General features: G+C 46.5%; 1 protein-coding gene across 1 annotated transcript in view; it reads right to left on the reverse strand.

The window, feature by feature from the left end:
* Positions 1-23,337, reverse strand: part of LOC134984706 (zinc finger protein 585A-like) — a 119,207-nt gene that overhangs the window by 86,996 nt on the left and 8,874 nt on the right. The window contains exons 2-3 of the mRNA XM_063950223.1: positions 18,379-19,107; positions 18,126-18,293 (exon numbers count right to left, since the gene is read on the reverse strand). Coding sequence (XP_063806293.1) covers positions 18,126-18,293; positions 18,379-19,107 — 897 coding nt within the window. The remainder of the gene's footprint in view (positions 1-18,125; positions 18,294-18,378; positions 19,108-23,337) is intronic.

Consider the following 23,337-nt stretch of genomic DNA (forward strand, 5'->3'; position numbering starts at 1 on the left):
CTGTGGGGACCTGTATACCTGGCATTGGGGGTCATATCTGGCACTGTGGGGACACTGGCATTGGGGGCATAGCTGGCACTGTAGGGACCTGTATACCTGGCACTGGGGGTCATATCTGGCACTGTGAGGACACTGGCATTGGGGGCATAGCTGGCACTGTGGGGACCTGTATACCTGGCACTGGGGGTCATATCTGGCACTGTGGGGACACTGGCATTGGGGGCATAGCTGGCACTGTGGGGACCTGTATACCTGGCACTGGGGGTCATATCTGGCACTGTGGGGACACTGGCATTGGGGGCATAGCTGGCACTGTGGGGACCTGTATACCTGGCACTGGGGGTCATATCTGGCACTGTGGGGACACTGGCATTGGGGGCATAGCTGGCACTGTGGGGACCTGTATACCTGGCACTGGGGGTCATATCTGGCACTGTGGGGACACTGGCATTGGGAGCATAGCTGGCACTGTGGGGACCTGTATACCTGGCACTGGGGGTCATATCTGGCACTGTGGGGACACTGGCATTGGGGGCATAGCTGGCACTGTGGGGACCTGTATACCTGGCACTGGGGGTCATATCTGGCACTGTGGGGACACTGGCATTGGGGGCATAGCTGACACTGTGGGGACCTGTATACCTGGCACTGGGGGTCATATCTGGCACTGTGGGGACACTGGCATTGGGGGCATAGCTGGCACTGTGGGGACATATATATCTGGCACTGGGGTCATATCTGGCACGGTGGGGACACTGGCTATAGGGGCATAGCTTGCACTGTGGGGACATATATATCTGGCACAGGGGGGCATATCTGACACTGGGAACACTGGCATTGGGGGCATAGCTGGCACTGTGGGTACATATATATCTGGCACTGGGGGCATATCTGGCACTGGGGGCATGGCTGGCACTTTGGGGACATATATATCTGGCACAGGGGCATAGCTGGCACTGGGGGGACACGTATATCTGGCACTGGGGGCAGAGCTGGCACTGTGTGGGGACATGTATATCTGGCACTGGGGCATATCTGGCACTGTGGGGACACTGGCATTGGGGGCATAGCTGGCACTTTGGGGACATATATATCTGGCACTAGGGGCATAGCTGGCACTGTGGGGACACTGGCATTGGGGGCATAGCTGGCACTTTGGGGACATATATATCTGGCACTGGGGGGCATATCTGGCACTGTGGGGACACTGGCATTAGGGGCATAGCTTGCACTGTGGGGACATATATATCTGGAACTGGGGCAGAGCTGGCACTGTGTGGGGGCATGTATATCTGGCACTGGGGGGCATATATGGCACTGTGGGGACACTGCATTGGGGGCATAGCTGGCACTTTGGGGACATATATATCTGGCACTAGGGGCATAGCTGGCACCGGAGGCATATCTGGCACAGGGGCATAGCTGGCACTGGGGGGACACGTATATCTGACACTGGGGGCAGAGCTGGCACTATGTGGGGACATGTATATCTGGCACTGTGGGGACACTGCATTGGGGGCATAGCTGGCACTTTGGGGACATATATATCTGGCACTAGGGGCATAGCTGGCACTGTGGGGACACTGGCATTGGGGGCATATCTGGCACTGGGGGGACAAGTATATCTGGCACTGGGGGTCATGTGTATCTGGCACTGTGAGGCATATATGTATCTGGCACTGTGGGGACATATGTTTCTGGCAGTGTGGAGGCACCCATTTTTTTACATTTTTATATGTATGTGGCACTGTACAGGGGCATTATGGGTGGTCTTCAGGTTGCCAACTGTCGGGATCCCGGCGCACAGTATACCGTCGCCGGAATCCCGACAGCCGGCATACCAACAGTTTTTCTCCCTCGTGGGGTCCACGACCCCCCCTGGAGGGAGAATAAATAGCGTGGCGCGTGTAGCGAGCCCGCAAGGGGCTCATTTGCGCTCGCCACGCTGTCGGTATGCCGGCGATATGTAGGGGGGGCACCAACATTTATCATGCCTCCGGGCGACTGGGGCGAACTTACGCCACTGATATAAACTACACAAAAACCGAGAGAAAACTTGGTAGAAATAAAAATAAGAAGGATAAGAAAAGTAAAAGAAAGAAAGTGTAAGAGCAAGAGGGGAAAGTTGAGAAAGTCACAGATAAGGAAACAGGAGGTTGGCTGTAAGACTAAGCAAAGATGATACCAGAGGGAGTGGTAGAGGTATTAGCAATATGAGCTTTAGCAGAGTCCGGGGATGAGTAAAGAACGCGTGAGATACCTCGGGGACCATACGTTGTGGAATTGGCCCACTGTGTTGTTCCTTAAACTAGTAATATATTCCATATTGGCTATATAATTAATCTTAGTCATCAATAATGCCTTGGAGGGTGGTTTGTGATCCTTCCAGCATTTAGCAATCAGGGATTTAGCCGCCATGCAGAATTGCATAACAAGCTTATCTTGGGATTTGGGCAGTGACGGTATGGGGGCTTGAAGTAAAGCAATTTCTGGAGAGAGATCCGTTATGTCTGCAAGATTGAGCTATAAGCGCTCCAACTGTGGTCCGGAAGGGGCGAATAGAGGGACAGGTCGACCACACGTGGAAAAAAGTGCCCGCCTCTCCACAAAGTCTCCAGCATAAATTCGAGGTCACAGGGAAAATGGAATGAAGTCTGGAGGGGACTAGATACCATCTGGTATAAACTTTATAACATGTCTCCCTAAGTGCCACACTAATGGAGGCTTTAGCAGTGCACAATCTAATGTCTCCCTATTGATCGTCATCCAACGGATAGGAGAGATCTGATTCCCAGGCTAATTCATGGGGTTCATGGGGAGGCGGATCTGGAGCCAAAATAGAGTTATAAATTGTGGAAATATTCCCCTTTTTGCCAATTGAAAGCAGACACATATGTTCGAAGGCGGTGGGCGATCTCAAAAGAGTAGTTTTAAGTTGTGATTTAAGGAAGCTAAGAATTTGAATGTAATGGTAATGACACGAGGATGGAATACCGAGGCGTTCTTGAAAATCTCCAAAAGAGGTCGGTGCAGAGTGACCCTTAACATGGATAAATCTCGTGACACCCTGGGATTGCCATGGGGCTGTCATGTGTCGGTCACTGCCTGGAGGGAAGGTAGGGTGACCCCAGATAGGTGACAGAGGTGAGGGGTATGAAGAAAGATTATAATTGATGCAGAGTTTGTCCCACAGTCCGAGGGTGAATTTAACCGTGGGGACTGAATAGGCAGAGGCTGGTCTGCAGGACCTGGGTAGCCACAGTAGGGAGTCCAGGGGGATACCCTGAAATATAGAGTTCTCAATATCGACCCATTTTCTGATCCCTCGGGGGGGATGCCAGGACACTATGTGGTTAAGTTGACAGGCGTTAAAATAAACCTGAAGATTGGGGTATCCCAAACCGCCTGAGGTTGCACTCTTGGTCAATATGGTTCGTCTTAAACGAGGTTTACGATGAGCACAAATTAATTTGTGACACACTGTTTGCAGGGAGGCCAGTGTTACTCTGGACACCATTGTCGGGATGGTTTGGAACAGATAAAGGATACGGGGGAGGAAATTCATTTTTAGGGCGTTAATCCGTCCAATCCATGAGATGTACAACCGGTCCCATTTATCTAAGTCATGCTTAAGCGTTTTAATTATAGGAACATAGTTAGCCTGATAGAGGCTAGTATAGGATTTAGTGATATATATGCCCAGGTATTTTATGGCCGAGGGCCTCCAGAAAAAAGGGAAAGAAGAGGTCAAGGTCAAGCTAGTATGAGAAGAAACGTTAAACGCGAGGGCCTCTGATTTGGTATGATTTATTTTATAACCAGAGAGGGAACCGTACAAAAGTAGTTCTTTCTGTAGGTTAGGAAGAGAAATCAAAGGGTTAGAAAGAGTCACGAGCACGTCATCCGCAAACAGATATTTTATACGAGCTCTGCCCCTCAGTAATACCCCCAATATCAGTATTGAGTCTAATATGGGCTGCAAGAGGTTTAATACATAAAGCGAAAAGTAGGGGTGAGGGAGGGCAACCCTGGCGGGTTTCGTTCTTTAAACTAAAGCGGGGTGAGCTTAATCCATTAGTCAGGACCATAGATGTTACTCTGAGCCAGTGCTTTGTTGTATGTACTCTATGCCCTAGCTCTGTGCTCTCTCTGTGATATCCTGTGTGGTACCAGTGGTCCTGATATCGCCTCCGCTCCCAGGGGTCTGCCTGCGGCCTTCACCACAAGAGATCCACCAGCTCCCTGCTGTGCTGTCAGTAAATCGCTCTCCAAGTGGCAACAAGTGGATTCCCGGAGTCCTGTGAGAAGTTTCCCTGTTTGTTCCGTGACTGCCTGCATCACTCATACAGTCTGTGGAAGTTTCTACCTAATCCTGATCCTAGTTCTCTCATCATCCAGTTTAACTCATTCTTCACCATTGTCGTCTGCTGCAGCTTCACAGTGCTTCAAGTATTATCTTCCCAGCCTGTAAGTATTCTTTTCAGTATTGTATCATCATTGTTGCTTCATTCAAGGACAATTCTTCACAGCCTTCCAGTTTAACCTTTAAGCTTCAGTACAAGTCTCTACAGTTATTCATTTATGTCTACAATATCCAGTTAACACTCCTTACAGTTTGGGACCAATCATTGCTTCATTTGGACAATTCTTCATTCATTCTCAAGCCTGTTTGAATTCAGTTGTATGAACATTTCTTCTATGCATCTATAATACTGTTCCTACTTATTATTATACCATTCATTGCAGTACGTCAGTTTACATTCGGTGACTCATGATTGTCATTTAACTCATTATTGGAATTATTCTCCTGAAATAAATATATGAAACTGAACTTTCATCGTCCTCCCTGTTTTCACCTTACTCCAGCACCTACACCTTCGGTTGGTCTAGGTCCTCTTCAGAGCCAGCTACACCTACATCCTCCTCATCCTGGTGTACGTCTACAGTGTTATCCTCAATCTCAATATCAGCAACTGGACTGGCAGTGCTCCTACCAGCACTTGCAGGGGGCGTGCAAATGGTGGTAGGAGCCTCCTCTTTCCATATAGTCTTGGGAAGTTCAGTCCTAGACATCACAACCGTGGACACACTTGGACTCTCCTTGGGGATTTGTGATATCTCTGAACGCACAAATGTTTTTTCCTGTGCTTTAACAAGCTTCATTTTTTACATTTTTCAAGAGAGAGGAGGGCTTCCATCTTCATGAGAAGATGAGCCACCAGTCATGAACATAGGCCAAGGCCTTAGCCTTTCCTGGCCACTTCGTGTCGTGATTGGCATATTGCCAATTTTATGTTTTTCGTCAGATAATTTCTTTTTTTTCTGATTATTAATTTTTGCTTCTTGGATTTTACACACCCTCTATGACATTGGGCATCGGCCTTAGCAGACGACGTTGATGGAATTAAATCGTCAATGTCATGACTGGTGGCAGCAGCAGCTTCAGCACTATTACTAGGAACTGGAAGTGGTTCCTGATCTTCCACTATTTTTTCCTCCAAATTGTTCTCCATTTCACAGGACAGCACACCTTTATTACAACACACAGAACAGTGCCCCTTTATTTTTATAGCACCCCTGTATACTTACAGTATAGAGAGCCAGTGTATTGTTACTTGAACAGCAACACCCCTATATTTTACAGCATACAGCAGTGTGCTTTTAATTTTTAACAACTGCACCCCTGAATTTTTATAACATACTGGGCCAGCAGCGCCCCTATATTTTCCAGCATACAGGAGGACAGTGCCCCTGCACCCTGTACAACACAGTGACAGCCAGGACAGCAACACCCATGTACAGCTGCAGCACATGAAACACCAGTGACAGGACAGCACCCCTAACACAGCACAGGTACACCACAGTGACTGCAGCAGCACCCCTACAGAGCACACACTAACCCCACCCGATGCCACCACCCACAGAGAGAGACAGAGGTCTGTCTCCCTCACTCTCCAAGTCTGGAGTGAAAATGGCAGAGACATGTGGATGTTTATATGGAATCCAAATCCCTCTAGAATCTCACAGCTGGATGATGATGTTTTGCCTCATTCTGGTTTCCAAGTTTGGCTGGAAGTCCCGAGCCAGACTCGGATCCAGGCTCAGAGCGTGAAGTTCGGGGGGTTCAGTTCTCAGGGATCCAAACCCGCTCATATCTAATAATAATGTGTAATAAACATTACGCTGTGTAATAATGTGTAATGGGCATTACGGTGTGCAATAATGTGTAATGGGCATCACGCTGTGTAATAATGTGTAATGGGCATTACGGTGTGTAATAATGTGTAATAAGCATTACGGTGTGTAATAATGTGTAATGGGCATTACGGTGTGTAATATTGTGTAATGGGCATTACAGTGTGTAATAATGTGTAATGGGCATTACAGTGTGTAATAATGTGTAATGGGCATAACAGATGTGTAATAATGTGTAATGGACATTACAGTGTGCAATAATGTGTAATGGGCATTACAGTGTGTAATAATGTGTAATGGGCAATACAGTGTGTAATAATGTGTAATGGGCATAACGGTGTGTAATAATGTGTAATGGGCATTACGGTGTGTAATAATGTGTAATGGGCAATACAGTGTGTAATAATGTGTAATGGGCATAACGGTGTGTAATAATGTGTAATGGGCATTACGTTGTGTAATATTGTGTAATGGGCATTATGGTGTGTAATAATGTGTAATGGGCATTACGTGTGTAATAATGAGTAATGAGCATTATGGTGTGTAATAATGAGTAATGAGCATTATGGTGTGTAATAATGTGTAATGGGCATTAAGTGTGTAATAATGTTTAATGGGCGTTACGTGTGTAATAATGTGTAATGAGCATTATGGTGTGTAATAATGTATAATGGGGGTAATTCCAAGTTGATCGCAGCAGGAAATTTTTTAGCAGTTGGGCAAAACCATGTGCTCTGCAGGGGGGGCAGATATAACATGTGCAGAGAGAGTTAGATTTGGGTGGGGTGAGTTCAATCTGCAATCTAAATTGCAGTGTAAAAAGATAGCAGCCAGTATTTACCCTGCACAGAAACAAAATAACCCACCCAAATCTAACTCTCTCTGCAAATGTGATATCTGCCCCCCCCCCTGCAGTGCACATGGTTTTGCCCAACTGCTAAAAAATTTCCTGCTGCGATCAACTTGGAATTACCCCCAATGGGCATTACAGTGTGTAATAGTGTGTAATGAGCATTACGGTTTGTAATAATGTGTAATGGTCATTACAGTGTGTAATAATGTGTAATGGGCATTACAGTGTGTAATAATGTGTAATGTCATTACGGTGTGTAATAATATGTAATGTGCATTATTGTGTGTAATAATGTGTAATGGTCATTACGGTGTGTAATAATGTGTAATGGGCATAACAGTGTGTAATAATGTGTAATGGGCATTATGTGTGTAATAATGTGTAATGGGCATAACAGTGTGTAATAATGTGTAATGTGCATAACGGTGTGTAATAATGTATATTGGGCATTATGATGTGTAATAATGTGTAATGGGCATAACAGTGTGTAATAATGTGTAATGGGCATTATGTGTGTAATAATGTGTAATGGGCATAACAGTGTGTAATAATGTGTAATGTGCATAACGGTGTGTAATAATGTATATTGGGCATTATGATGTGTAATAATGTGTAACGGTGCTGGAGATAAGTTTCTATTTTTCAGCTGGAAGCTCATAATTCAAGTTGCTGTTTGTGCGTGTTAAGCACACCAGTGCTGACAGGAGTATACCGGTGTATGAACAGAGAGGGATGCAAAGCAAACGAACTCACAGACAGACATGGGAGTATAACATAACATACACAGAAGGTGATGGAATAACTAATAAACACAAAGTGAACAAAGAAGCTTGAAGGCTCAGGAATTGGGTGTCTCCCTAGTGTCAGGAATGCTCAGATGGAATAGAGCGGACAATGAGGCGAGATGTAGTGATTTAACATGTGGAGCACCCGAAATGATGTTGCTAAGAGCAACAGAAGGAACCCTAAAGGGTTACCAACGGGTGTGGAAATAAACTCCTTGGTCAGAGATAGAAGTATAGACACAAGGACAGTATCCACAATCCTAACCCCCACTTGCAGGGCACAGGTTCAGCTTACTGCCACTAAACTGACACCTAGACGCCCTGCACAGTGAGAGAGGCAGGCAGGTCTGAGAGTACAGCCGCAAATCTGCTGGGTTCACAGAATAGCAAAAGAACCCCAGCAGGTTAAACAACTGACTCCAGTCTTACTGCTAGGTCCGGATTGGCAGAATGATGTACCGAATCCCAAGGCCTATTTGTAGTAAGCAACAAGTAAATACAAAGTAACACAGCACTAGCGAACTCTCTGGAACTGACTAACAAACAAAGATTCAGCAGCACCTGCCTAGCCTGAGAAGATGGTTTATATAGCAGGTGCTGTCCACGCCCCACTCAGACCTCACAGACTGTGAGCACAAAACCAGCGCGGATTCCCTGCCGTGCACGGAGCCTGTAACCACTGCACAGTAAAAACCCGGACCGGAGTATCAGCTGCGCTCAGGTTACTTCGCTAACACTTGCCTCCCGGTTGCCATGGCGACGTGGCAGCACAGAGCAGGAGATCCTAACAGTGCGTTACTATACAGGTTGTATGACACAGGTGTGTACATTACACTAGTACTTTGTAGTTAACTTGTGTGTAATATTTTTCCCACAAATATATCAGCAGAGAAATATCGCAAATTCTAGTCTGGATTAATTGAATTGTATCACGAGAACGAGTGCCTGTGGTGTGTAATAAGCGTGGACTATGCCAAGAGGACACAGAGGAATCGGGCATATGACCAGATGATCAGATACAGTAGAGCCAGGAACAGTGTTTTTGTAGGATTACAAGAAGTACATGTATTCACAACGTTCAGGAGACGGATGAGGTTTACAAACCAACGCTGTGGTATTATGACCTCATGAAAACCACTTTGGAGCAAGAGACAAGGATAAGGTCACAGTGTAATCTGGATCCGGATTCTCCCACTCTTGTTGAGGAGGCATCGGAGATTCTGGATCTGGTAAGTACATACACATTTTTATTGTATTGTACCCACACATTTTTACATGGAGTTAATTTTTGCTTTATATTGCTGGATATTACACCGGAGCTGGAAGTGAAGCCTTCCATGAGCGAGACAACTGAAGTGGACGACCCAACCCCACAGCCATGACCCCCGAAACAGCGGAGGTCATCCGGAAACCCACTTCTGCCCCGCCCAGCTCACAACAGTTTTTTTACTCTCGCCGAGGAGGTTCTTAATAGGCCCCCGGACTTGGAGCAATCGTTTGGCAATTACATCATGGTGGAAATGTGACTGATGAAGGAGGATCAAAAGAAGATCTACAAGCGTCTGGTTCTTGATGCTACCTCATTCACAAATGACAAATCTCTTGTTGAGGTGCGTGAGATAACACTTGGGATAAGGTTGGTTTATTATCCTCTCTGCGCTATCGCCCCTCGGTGTCTAATGTTGTAGATTTCTTGATAAAAGTAACATTTCTTGATACAAGTAAATGACTTAATCTGTTTGCTACTAGATGTCACATGTTACACATAAATCCCCGCTGTTCTTGCAGTCTGGGTTGAACATTGCATTGACTATGTAACAGAAGACTATATTATGTTCCTCCAATAAGTGTGAGTGGAATAAAATAGTCTCATCTTGTGCCTGTATTCTGTATAAATGTATTATTCCTATCAGAAAGGTGTTACCTGGGTGTTATATATATAGTTACTTGGATACTAGTGGGCTTAGAGAGTGTTTGATCCCAGGATGTAAAGATATTATCTTCATATACAAATTATGGATCGTACTTCATTGTCCTGGTTGAGGCCTTTGGGTGTTCGGGTCACCATGTGGATTATCATACGCAGGTCCTCCCTGTTGATGGTGTGTATGTAGTCACCCCCTCTCCAGGTTTTCTTAACCTCCTTCAGTCCTGTGACCTTGAGTAGTGTGGGATTTGATTCATGATGTTCTTTGTAATGTAAGGAAAGTGGATGTTCTTCCAAACCTTTTTTTTATATTCCGTATGTGTTCATTTATTCTCATTTTGAGTGGCTGTATAGTCCTTCCTATGTATTGTTGCGGGCAGGGACATTCTAACATATATATGATGCCCTTGCTGTGGCATGGTAAGTTGTCCTGTGTGTTACATGTTGTGGAATGTGAAACAGACATTACTGTTTGGGTAGGTGTGGTGCTTCTAGCTTTTGTTGTGTTGCAGCCCATGCAGGTCCCATAGTGGTAGAAGTCCCTTCTTATGTGTTCCGTCTATAGTAGTTTGTGTTTCGGTGGTACGTGGCTGTGTACCGGCTTCTTCTTAATGTCTGGTGCTTTCAGGAACACTACTTTTGGTTTTGGAGGTATGATATCTGCTAGTGTGTCAACTTGAAGTATCGGCCAATGTTTGTTTATGATCTTTTTAATCTGATTTGCTTGTTTTGTGTATTGTGTTATGAAAGGGATCTCTTCTTTGTCTGTTTTCTGTTCTGGTCTCTTTTTGTATTGTAGGGGGGAGGTCTATCATTTCCCTTACCCATGGTATATGCGGTCTGTACCTTTTCTGTATCGTACTGTTTCTCTCTAAATTTTAAACTTAGTTCTTGTCCTTGTGTCTCATAATCGCTGACTCTGGAGCAGTTCCTCCTGAGTCTTTTGAATTGGCCTACTGGGATACTGTTCAACCAGTTTGGGTGGTGGCAGCTGGAGGTTAGTATGAAGCTACGGACGTCCACTGGTTTGTTGAACGTGTTGGTATGTATTTCGTTATCTGCGATGAATATGTAAATATGTAATTAGTACCAGTGTTGGATTCTTGACCTCATTGTCCTGGACTTCTGATCATTGTGATCTATGCACTTCTTATGTTCCTTATAAAAGCACTGTTCAGAAATCTGCCCTTTATCTTCTATACCCAATGTATGGTGGCAGCACTGATATTCTGTGGGATACGCCTGATTCCTCTACTGGTTACTGTTGGCATAGTCCTTGCTAAAAAGACACTTGTTCTCATGATAGAGTCACTGAATCCAGACCAGAATTGGTGATTTTCTTCTATTTTTTTATATATATAAAGTTTTTTTTAAAAAGTGTTTTTCTTGTTTAATTAATGGTTGTTAATGCAAATGTCATTTTGTGTAACATATTTTTGTAATAATCAGAGGGTCAGCGAGACATTATGGAGCCAATGTATCATTTACTATTTGCTACTAATTCCCTCAAAACAACCAGACCTCCCAAATGTAAGTAGAAGGGACTGCAGCAGGTATCTCCCATACCTTCATACATGGACATCTCCAGGCAAGGGTCAGGTAAGTTTATTTTTCCAAATACAACAACCCTAATTCACCTACAAGTTAAAAAACAACATTCGAACAGACATAATTAATTTAAAACTAACAAATAAAACTTTCTTTACACAGAAAGAGACCCCCCCTTCCCTCCCGTAATATCATCCCACTATTCAAATGATTTGTCAAAATCGGACACAGCCAAAATCACACCGGAAATCTTTTGATTTTAAACTACTTTATTTCATATCTTTAATTCACATATTTTTGTCTATATTTTAAACTTAAAAAATACTTTACTCAGCAGTTTGCTTGTGGTGGCGAAATGCACATGCGCAGCGGCCGCGCAGACACACACATTGTGGCGGCATCCCTGAGGGGCGAAAGCGGGCGGGCCGGGACCATTTTCCGGGGGCTGCGTGATATCACACCTGCGGTCATCTCTGATTACCCCCCTATAAGCTTCCAGAGTGCACCTCATATCTCATCTTTTCCAAGTTACTACAAATGATATGAGATCGGTAGCAGCACTACTTTCAGGATTATTACACAGAACACACATAAAGGCTGACACAGCAAATAACAGTAACACATACAAGGGATTAATTATAAATAAGGAAGCATAATCATCATTAAGTCTAATTATCAGCTGATTCTGTGCAGGACCCATACACCTCTTTACTGCCTCCAGCATTCCCTGGTACTGCACTGCGGCCATCTGCCCTGTCTCCCCCCACTACTGCCACCCACAATGTCTCCCCCCACTACTGCCATCTGCCCTGTGTTCCCCCACTACGGCCAACGCCCTGTCTCCCCACACACCTGCCACCCGCCCCGTCTCCCACCAACATCTCCCATTACTGCCACCCACCCTGTCCCCCCCCTACTGACATCCACCATCTCCCAACCACTACTGCCACCCACCTGTCTCCCTCCACTACTGCCGCCTGCCCCGTCTCCCTCCACTACTGCCACCTGTCCCATCTGCCTCCATTGTTGCCACCCACCCTGTCTCCCCCCACTACTGTCACCTGCCTTGTCTCCCCCCACTGCTGACACCCACCCTGTCTCCTTCCACTACTGGCACTCGTCCTGTCTCCCCCCACTACTGTCACGCACCGTCTCCTCCCACTACTGCCAACACCCTGTCTCCCTGCACTACTGCCACGACCCTGTCTCATTCCACTACTGCCACCCACCATCTCTCCCCCACTACTGCCACCACCCTGACTCTCCCCACTACCACCCACCTGTTTCCCTGACATCCAAGCACTAGTTGGGGATTTATGGTACTAACAGTCCTTCATCAACAGATGGAAGTAACCAGGGCAGTACAGAGGCAGAAGCTGCTTCTGGTACATGGACCCTGGTCATGTAGGGCTGGGAGAGTCAGTAAGATTATGTAATAGGGGCCTACAGTGTCAGTAAGGAGGCAGAAGCTGCTTCTGGTACCATGGACCCTGATCATGTAGGGCTGGGAGAGTCAGTAAGATTATGTAATAGGGTGCCTACAGTAAGTCAGTAAGGAGGCAGAAGCTGCTTCTGGTACATGGACCCTGGTCATGTAGGGCTGGGAGAGTCAGTAAGATTATGTAATAGGGGCCTACAGTAAGTCAGTAAGGAGGCAGAAGCTGCTTCTGGTACATGGACCCTGGTCATGTAGGGCTGGGAGAGTCAGTAAGATTCTGTAATAGGGGCCTACAGTAAGTCAGTAAGGAGACAGAAGCTGCTTCTGGTACATGGACCCTGGTCATGTAGGGCTAGGGAGTGAGTAAGATTATGTAATAGGGACCTACAGTAAGTCAGTACGGAGGCAGAAGCTGCTTCTGGTACATGGACCCTGGTCATGTAGGGCTGGGAGAGTCAGTAAGATTATGTAATAGGGGCCTACAGTAAGTCAGTAAGGAGGCAGAAACTGTTTCTGGTACATGGACCCTGGTCATGTAGGGCTGGGAGTCAGTAAGATCATGTAATAGGGCCCTACAGTAAGTCAGTAAGGAGGCAGATTCTGCTTCTGGTACATAGACCCTGGTCATGTACGGCTGGGAGAGTAAGATTCTGTAATAGGGAACTACAGTAAGTCAGTAAGGAGGCAGAAGCTGCTTCTGGTACATGGACCCTGGTCATGTAGGGCTGGGAGAGTCAGTAAGATTATGTAATAGGGGCCTACAGTAAGTCAGTAAGGAGGCAGAAGCTGTTTCTGGTACATGGACCCTGGTCATGTAGGGCTGGGAGTCAGTAAGATTCTGTAATAGGGGACTACAGTAAGTCAGTAAGGAGGCAGAAGCTGCTTCTGGTACATGGACCCTGGTCATGTAGGGCTGGGAGAGTCAGTAAGATTATGTAATAGGGGCCTACAGTAAGTCAGTAAGGAGGCAGAAGCTGCTTCTGGTACATGGACCCTGGTCATGTAGGGCTGGGAGAGTCAGCAAGATTATGTAATAGGGGCCTACAGTAAGTCAGTAAGGAGGCAGAAGCTGCTTCTGGTACATGGACCCTGGTCATGTAGGGCTGGGAGAGTCAGTAAGATTATGTAATAGGGGCCTACAGTAAGTCAGTAAGAAGGCAGAAGCTGCTTCTGGTACATGGACCCTGGTCATGTAGGGCTGGGGAGAGTCAGTAAGATTCTGTAATAGGGAACTACAGTAAGTCAGTAAGGAGGCAGAAGCTGCTTCTGGTACATGGACCCTGGTCATGTAGGGCTGGGAGAGTCAGTAAGATTCTGTAATAGGGAACTACAGTAAGTCAGTAAGGAGGCAGAAGCTGCTTCTGGTACATGAACCCTGGACATGTAGGGCTGGAAGAGTCAGTAAGATTATGTAATAGGTGCCTACAGTAAGTCAGTAAGGAGGCAGAAGTTGCTTCTGGTACATGGACCCTGGTCATGTAGGGCTGGGAGAGTCAGTAAAATTATGTAATAGGGGCCTACAGTAAGTCAGTAAGGAGGCAGAAGCTGCTTCTGGTACATGGACCCTGGACATGTAGGGCTGGAAGAGTCAGTAAGATTATGTAATAGGTGCCTACAGTAAGTCAGTAAGGAGGCAGAAGCTGCTTCTGGTACATGGACCCTGGTCATGTAGGGCTGGGAGAGTCAGTAAAATTAAGTAATAGGGGCCTACAGTAAGTCAGTAAGGAGGCAGAAGCTGCTTCTGGTACATGGACCCTGGTCATGTAGGGCTGGGAGAGTCAGTAAGATTATGTAATAGGGGCCTACAGTAAGTCAGTAAGGAGGCAGAAGCTGCTTCTGGTACATGGACCCAGGTCATGTAGGGCTGGGAGAGTCAGTAAGATTGTGTAATAGGGGCCTACAGTAAGTCAGTAAGGAGGCAGAAGCTGCTTCTGGTACATGGACCCTGGTCATGTAGGGCTGGGAGAGTCAGTAAGATTGTGTAATAGGGGCCTACAGTAAGTCAGTAAGGAGGCAGAAGCTGCTTCTGGTACATGGACCCTGGTCATGTAGGGCTGGGAGAGTCAGTAAAATTATGTAATAGGGGCCTACAGTAAGTCAGTAAGGAGGCAGAAGCTGCTTCTCGTACATGGACCCTGGTCATGTAGGGCTGGGAGAGTCAGTAAGATTCTGTAATAGGGAACTACAGTAAGTCAGTAAGGAGGCAGAAGCTGCTTCTGGTACATGGACCCTGGTCATGTAGGGCTGGGAGAGTCAGTAAGATTATGTAATAGGGGCCTACAGTAAGTCAGTAAGGAGGCAGAAGCTGCTTCTGGTACATGGACCCTGGTCATGTAGGGCTGGGAGAGTCAGTAAGATTGTGTAATAGGGAACTACAGTAAGTCAGTAAGGAGGCAGAAGCTGCTTCTGGTACATGGACCCTGGTCATGTAGGGCTGGGAGAGTCAGTAAGATTATGTAATAGGGGCCTACAGTAAGTCAGTAAGGAGGCAGAAACTGCTTCTGGTACATGGACCCTGGTCATGTAGGGCTGGGAGAGTCAGTAAGATTATGTAATAGGGGCCTACAGTAAGTCAGTAAGGAGGCAGAAGCTGCTTCTGGTACATGGACCCTGGTCATGTAGGGCTGGGAGAGTCAGTAAGATTATGTAATAGGGAACTACAGTAAGTCAGTAAGGAGGCAGAAGCTGCTTCTGGTACATGGACCCTGGTCATGTAGGGCTGGGAGAGTCAGTAAGATTATGTAATAGGGGCCTACAGTAAGTCAGTAAGGAGGCAGAAGCTGCTTCTGGTACATGGACCCTGGTCATGTAGGGCTGGGAGAGTCAGTAAGATTATGTAATAGGGGCCTACAGTAAGTCAGTAAGGAGGCAGAAACTGCTTCTGGTACATGGACCCTGGTCATGTAGGGCTGGGAGTCAGTAAGATCATGTAATAGGGCCCTACAGTAAGTCAGTAAGGAGGCAGAAGCTGCTTCTGGTACATAGACCCTGGTCATGTACGGCTGGGAGAGTCAGTAAGATTCTGTAATAGGGAACTACAGTAAGTCAGTAAGGAGGCAGAAGCTGCTTCTGGTACATGGACCCTGGTCATGTAGGGCTGGGAGAGTCAGTAAGATTGTGTAATAGGATGCTTACAGTAAGTCAGTAAGGAGGCAGAAGCTGCTTCTGGTACATAGACCCTGGTCATGTACGGCTGGGAGAGTCAGTAAGATTCTGTAATAGGGAACTACAGTAAGTCAGTAAGGAGGCAGAAGCTGCTTCTGGTACATGGACCCTGGTCATGTAGGGCTGGGAGAGTCAGTAAGATTATGTAATAGGGGCCTACAGTAAGTCAGTAAGGAGGCAGCAGCTGCTTCTGGTACATGGACCCTGGTTATGTAGGGCTGGGAGAGTCAGTAAGATTGTGTAATAGGGGCCTACAGTAAGTCAGTAAGGAGGCAGAAGCTGCTTCTGGTACATGGACCCTGGTCATGTAGGGCTGGGAGAGTCAGTAAGATTGTGTAATAGGGGCCTACAGTAAGTCAGTAAGGAGGCAGAAGCTGCTTCTGGTACATGGACCCTGGTCATGTAGGGCTGGGAGAGTCAGTAAGATTATGTAATAGGGAACTACAGTAAGTCAGTAAGGAGGCAGAAGCTGCTTCTGGTACATGGACCCTGGTCATGTAGGGCTGTGAGAGTCAGTAAGATTGTGAAATAGGTGACTACAGTAAGTCAGTAAGGAGGCAGAAGCTGCTTCTGGTACATGGACCCTGGTCATGTAGGGCTGGGAGAGTCAGTAAGATTATGTAATAGGGGCCTACAGTAAGTCAGTAAGGAGACAGAAGCTGCTTCTGGTACATGGACCCTGGTCATGTAGGGCTGGGAGAGTCAGTAAGATTCTGTAATAGGTGACTACAGTAAGTCAGTAAGGAGGCAGAAGCTGCTTCTGGTACATGGACCCTGGTCATGTAGGGCTGGGAGAGTCAGTAAGATTATGTAATAGGGGTCTACAGTAAGTCAGTAAGGAGGCAGAAGCTGCTTCTGGTACATGGACCCTGGTCATGTAGGGCTGGGAGAGTCAGTAAGATTATGTAATAGAGGCCTACAGTAAGTCAGTAAGGAGGCAGAAGCTGCTTCTGGTACATGGACCCTGGTCATGTAGGGCTGGGAGAGTCAGTAAGATTATGTAATAGGGGCCTACAGTAAGTCAGTAAGGATAGCAGATGCTGCTAATTAGCAATCCTTTTTCTAGCGTGCTGGGGGCCGCCCATCGCAGGGCGAGGCAGCCTAGTATGCTGACCGGCGCCTCCCCCCTTTATGAAGCAGAAATTGCGATCGCTCCACAATTTCTGCTTCATCTTAGAAACTAGTGAAGCATCCTGCCAGCTTAGCTGTGCCTGCAGGATCCCCACCGCGTTCTTCTAGATTGCGATGGCTGCGTGTGATGTCATGCAGCCACAGTGAACATGACCGTTTGTCCGCCTCCCTTTCTCGCAAAACCGCACTTGTAACGCTCCATCTTCTCACTGGAAACGGAGCTTTACCCCCCACCCCGTGACAGCCTCTGCCTGATTAACAAGAAGCAATCACATTTCCTACAGCCCCCCGTAGAGAATGCAGGTGCATACGCAGGACGGGCGCTGCGCATGCGTCCGCAACTTTTTCTCAATGATTCTGTTTGGATCACACACTGTAGTCCAACCTGAATTAGGCCCAGAGTCACCATCTTACAGGGAGCCGGTGAAGGGAGCAGAGAATGGGTGTTATGTGGCAGGAACGGGCTGGTTAGGTAACAGCCAGGCTGCTGTATTCTGTACAAGCTACAAGCGGTGCAATTCTATTGCTGGGAGACCCAGGTAGAGGACATTGCAGTAGTCTATGTGTGATGATACAAGTGCATATATGACTGTAGGTAGATTTTCTGAGGGAAATAAGTGCTGGAGTCTGACTATGTTCCTCAGATGAGGATCTGAGTGTGGCTGATACCTGATGTCTAAGTGTCACTCCACCATCCAGGACACTAAGATTCTGCACAGGATCAGCATTATGTAAACCTGAACCCCCAAGCGTAAGTCTGGTTGGTAACAAAGCTGAGCTGTAGCCCTGCCCTTTGTTGGTGAGCTAGCATAAGGACCTGTTTCACCAGGATTGAGTCACAACCAACTGGCAACACCCACACCTGGAGCTCAGCTAGACATTAAGGATTGGTACTGGGTTCTCAGTACCCAGAACAAAAGACAGACCATCTGCATAGCAGTGGTAGATGAGGGCATGACAGCTGATTATTTCACCCAGTGGTTGCATGTATATTGCAAAAAGCACAGGACATAGGATAAGAACCTTGAAGAACAACGCATGGCAATAATAAGTATACTCCAGAAGATTAAAATGGCTTCTCACCTGTGTGATTTCTCTGGTGTGTAACAAGATGTGATTTCTGTCTAAAACATTTCCCACACTCAGAACATGGAAATGGCTTCTCACCTGTGTGACTTCTGTGATGTATAACAAGATATGAGTTCTGTGTAAAACATTTCCCACACTCAGAGCAAGAATATGGCTTCTCACCTGTGTGACTTCTCTGATGTTTAACAAGATCTGATTTCAGGGCAAAACATTTCCCCACACTCAGAACATGGAAATGGCCTCTCACCTGTGTGACTTAGCTGATGTCTAACAAGTTGTGATTTCTGGGCAAAACATTTCCCACACTCAGAGCAAGAAAATGGCTTCTCACCTGTGTGACTTCTCTGATGTCTAACAAGAGGTAATTTGTCTGCAAAACATTTCCCACACTCAGGACATGGAAATGGCTTCTCACCTGTGTGACTTCTCTGATGTCTAACAAGCTCTGGTTTGTCTGCAAAACATTTCCCACACTCAGAACATGGAAATGGCTTCTCCCCTGTGTGACTTCTCTGATGTATAACAAGATGTGATTTCCGAGCAAAACATTTCCCACACTCAGAACATGGAAATGGCTTCTCACCTGTGTGACTTTGCTGGTGTGTAACAAAACTTGATCTCCAAGTAAAACATTTTCCACAGTCAGAACATGGAAATGGCCTCTCACCTGTGTGAGTTCTCTGATGTCTAACAAGTTGTGATTTCCGGCCAAAACATTTCCCACACTCAGAACATGGAAATGGCTTCTCACCTGTGTGACTTTGCTGATGTGTAACAAGACATGATTTCCAAGTAAAACATTTTCCACAGTCAGAACATGGAAATGGCCTCTCACCTGTGTGACTTCTCTGATGTCTAACAAGAGCTGATTTGTATGTAAAACATTTTCCACACTCAGAACATCGAAATGGCATCTCAGCTGCCTTAGCTGGCTGATGGGTAATGAGCTTTGTGTTCTGTGTAAAACATTTGGCATCTATAGAACAGGGAAACACTGTATCTACTTTCAGAGCTGTAACAGATGCACCAATATCAGAGTGATCAGGAGAACATTTCACAGGATCAGGGGGATCAGCTGATAGAGCTGGATGTATAATTGGGGTAATGGGATTATTTCCTGGAGAATCCTGTCTACTGTCATTATCTTTTATGTCACAATCCGGGGATAACATTAGATGTCCTTCTGAGATATTCCTGCTTGTGTGTCCATCTGCTGGAAATAAAATACATTATGGAAATACAAAAATGAGAACACACAATAACAAATGTAATATTATAATAAGACTTAGATATCTCTCTCTCTTGTACTGGTAACTAACCATGAAGTATAAATGGAGATGTAGTCACTCGCCAAGTCCTATGTCAGCACCAATATAAAATAATGGATGGGGAACATATCGTATGAATTGGAGATTCTAGATGAACAATAATATCAGTCATATGAGCTGATTGATCAGAGAAATGTCTCCTAACGTTACTCCTGGAAGCATTGATAAGGTAGCATTCCTTTATGTGTGTGCTCATACGCTGGTAAGCCTGTACATGTGTTACTCACCCTTATATAAGGTATATTGCTACAGCAGAGTAGGTGTGAAACAAGGTACTTTTCATGCAATACACCATATTATACCCTGTAATCATCATCATCATCATCTGCTAGGTTATAATCTACTTTCTCTTACGTCCTAGAGGACGCTGGGGTCTATTTAGTACCATGGGGTATAGATGGGTCCTTTGGGAGCCAATGGCACTTTAAGAGTTTAATAGTGTGGGCTGGCCCCTCCCTCTATGTCCCTCCTACCAGACTCAGTTTAGAAAATGTGCCCGGAGGAGCTAGGGGAGGTCCTAGGAGTTAGGTACAGGGAGGCTGCTGGCAACAGACTCCCTGCTTCGTGGGACTTAGTAGGGGAAGTAGGAACCAACTTCCTGAAGAGTTAATGGCTCTCTACTCCGCTGACATGACACTGAGCTCCTGAGGGTGCTGATCACAAGCCCACAAGGCGACAGCTGTCTCCCGAAGCATGGCCGCTACCCCCTAACAGAGCCAGAAGAAAGAAGAGTGGTGAGTATAGCGCCCGTGTCCCAGTTAGCGGGTCACCAGCGGGTATGGTGGCACAAGGGTGGGAGGACAGCTTTAACAGGCTGCGCTCCAGGAAGGTTCAGTAACACACAGTGTAGGCACTTTGAGGGGCGTCCTGAGCCAGCGCGGATAAACCCTACACTGGTCACACAGCTAACAGGGGCTAATCCCCCTGTTAGCACTAAAATCCTCAGGCCAGTATAAACAATTAGTGCGGGAAGCCGCACGCCATTACAAGGGGCGGGGCTTCCTCTCAGAGCGGATCCAGCACTCACCAGCGCCATTTTCTCCCTGCAGATCCTAGGAACTAGGACACTGACAGGGAGCGCTGCCCTCCCTATTAAGGTTAGTCAGCGCCGGGCTTATATCATAATAACTATCTACAGGGGCGCGGTGTGGCTGGCTCCTTATACTCTGTGACTCTCTGAAGGTACTCTGGGGGAAACTGTGTCTGACATTTTCCTGTGTGTGTGTGTGTGTGTGTGTGTGTGTGTGTGTGTGTGTGTGTGTAAATGTGTATATCCACATTACCATGTCTAAGGACTCTGTGTCCTGTGCTGCAGAGTGTGTATCTTCTCCTGAGGAGTCTATTCCATCTACTCAGGACTGCAATGTGCTGTCTCAGCCTTCTGAATCCAAACCCCCATGGGTGGATTCTTTAATGGGAATGATATCCCAGATTTCAACAAGGATGTCACATACTGAGAAAGAGACGCAGGTTTTGAGACAATCTGTAGTGGGTTTGAAGTATTCAGCTCCCACTACTTCATCTAACACCCCACCTACATTCCCCAAAAATGTACACTTGCCCAGATAATGCAAGCTGACACTGATACCGACTCTGATACAGGGGACGGTGATGGGGATATGCAGGGAAGTGGGGGGGGGGGCTTCATCCCTTGCTAAAGGGGTGCAGCTAATGATTGAAGCCATTAGGGATGTTTTGCATATTTCTGAGGAGGTTCCGGAACAAGTAGAGGAATCTTATTTTACAGTAAATAAGAAATCCTCGCTTACCTTCCCTGCTTCTAAAGGAGTTAAACTCCTTGTTTGAAAAATCCTGGGAAAATCCAGAGAAAAAAATTCCAGATCCCTAAAAGAATTCTCATTGCTTTCCCTTTCCCTGAAGAGAATAGGAAGAATTGGGAAAACCCCACCCATAGTAGACGATTCTGTATCTAGGATGTCTAAAAAGGTAGTTTTACCTGTCCCTGGTTTAACCGCTTTAAAGGAGCCAGCTGATCGCAAGACTGAGACTACACTTAAATCACTACACACTGCTACAGGAGTGGCTTTAAGATCCACTATTGCTTGTACGTGGATTTCTAAAGCCATAGTAAAGTGGTCAGGCACCTTACTAGAGGACTTAGATACTATGGATAGGAGTGACATTGACTAGTTTTTACGCCACATACAAGATTCAGCAGGTTTCATGGTGGAGGCCATGAAGGACATTGGCCTGCTACTTCCATGGCTATCTCGGCACGCAGAGGACTCTGGCTACGCCAATGGACTGCAGATGCAGAATCCAAGAAAAGTGTGTTGAACCTGCCATTCACAGGTCAGGCACTATCTGGGGACGCATTGGATGCGTGGATTTCCACTGCGACTGCGGGTAAGTCGACATTTCATCCCTCCGCAGCAGCCCTAGCTAGGAAATCTTATCCTTCGTCCACACTGCAGTCCTTTCAGACCGCAAAGTTTAAAAAATCCAAACCCCCTCCCACCTTCTTTAGAGGAGGTCGGGGAAGATCCAAAAAACCTGCACCAACAGGTTCCCAGGAACAGAAACCAGGTTCTGCTTCCTCCAAATACTCAGAATGATGGTGGACCTCTCAGTCTGGAGATCATGCAGGTGGGAGCGAGACTAAAAGATTTCAGTCACATCTCGGCGTCATCATGCCTAGACCTCAGGGTGACGGATATTGCTACCAAGGGGTACAGACTGGAGTTTCAGGAACTCCCACTTCACAGATCCTTCAAATCAGGCTTACCAGCTTCGCTGACAGAAAGTGCTATTCTACAGGAAGCCATTCAAAAATTGGTACGAACAAATGTTATTGTTCCAGTTCCACCTCACCCAAAAACCAAGGGTTATTACTCAAACCTGTTTGTGGTACCAAAACCGGATGGTTCGGTAAGGCCTATATTGAACCTGAAGTTGTTGAACCCCTACTTGAGGGTTTTCCAAATCAAGATGGAGTCTCTGAGAGCGGTGATCTCCGGTCTGGAGGAGGGGGAATTCCTAGTATCCCTGGATATCAAGGCTGCATACCTTCAAATTCTGATCTGGCCGCCTCACCAGGCCTATCTACGGTTTGCACTACAGGACTGTCACTATCAGTTCCAGACATTGCCATTTGGCCTCTCCACAGCAGTGAGGGTGTTCACCAAGGTCATGGTGGAGATGATGCTCCTCCTATGCAAATAGGGAGTGAACATAATTCCATATCTGGATGATAGGCTTATAAAGACATCTTCCAAGGAGAAGCTGTTGCAGAGTATTGCGCTCTCAACTCAACTACTCTGGGATCATGGGTGGATCCTGAACCTTCCAAAGTCACATTTGAAACTGACAAGGAGACTGTCCTTCCTGGGGATGATACTCGACACAGAAATGCAGAGGGTGTTTCTACCGGTGGAGAAAGCATTGGTGATCCAATCAATGGTCCGGGATGTCTTGAAACCTCCCCGGGTATTGGTTCATTGATGCATTCACCTTCTGGGGAAGATGGTATCCTCCTACGAGGCTCTACAATACGGAGATTCCATGCACGGTTCTTCCAGCTGGATCTACTGGACAAGTTGTCGGGATCGCATCTTCACATGCACCAGCCGATATGCCTGTCGCCGAAAGCCAGAATTTCACTACTCTGGTGGCTGCAAACTTCTCACCTGCTGAAGGGCCGCAGGTTCGGGATTCAGAATTGGATTCTTCTAACCACGGATGCGAGCCTCAAAGGTTGGGGAGTAGTCACCCAAGGGGAAAACTTCCAAGGAAAGTGGTCATGCCAGGAATCAGTCCTTCCAATATACATTCTGTAACTAAGGGCCATATACAATGGCCTTCTACAAGCGGCTCATCTTCTGCAAGATCGAGCCATTCAGGTTTAGCCAGACAACGTC

This window comes from Pseudophryne corroboree, assembly GCF_028390025.1.
Source record: "Pseudophryne corroboree isolate aPseCor3 chromosome 3 unlocalized genomic scaffold, aPseCor3.hap2 SUPER_3_unloc_75, whole genome shotgun sequence".
Lineage (NCBI taxonomy): Eukaryota > Metazoa > Chordata > Amphibia > Anura > Myobatrachidae > Pseudophryne > Pseudophryne corroboree.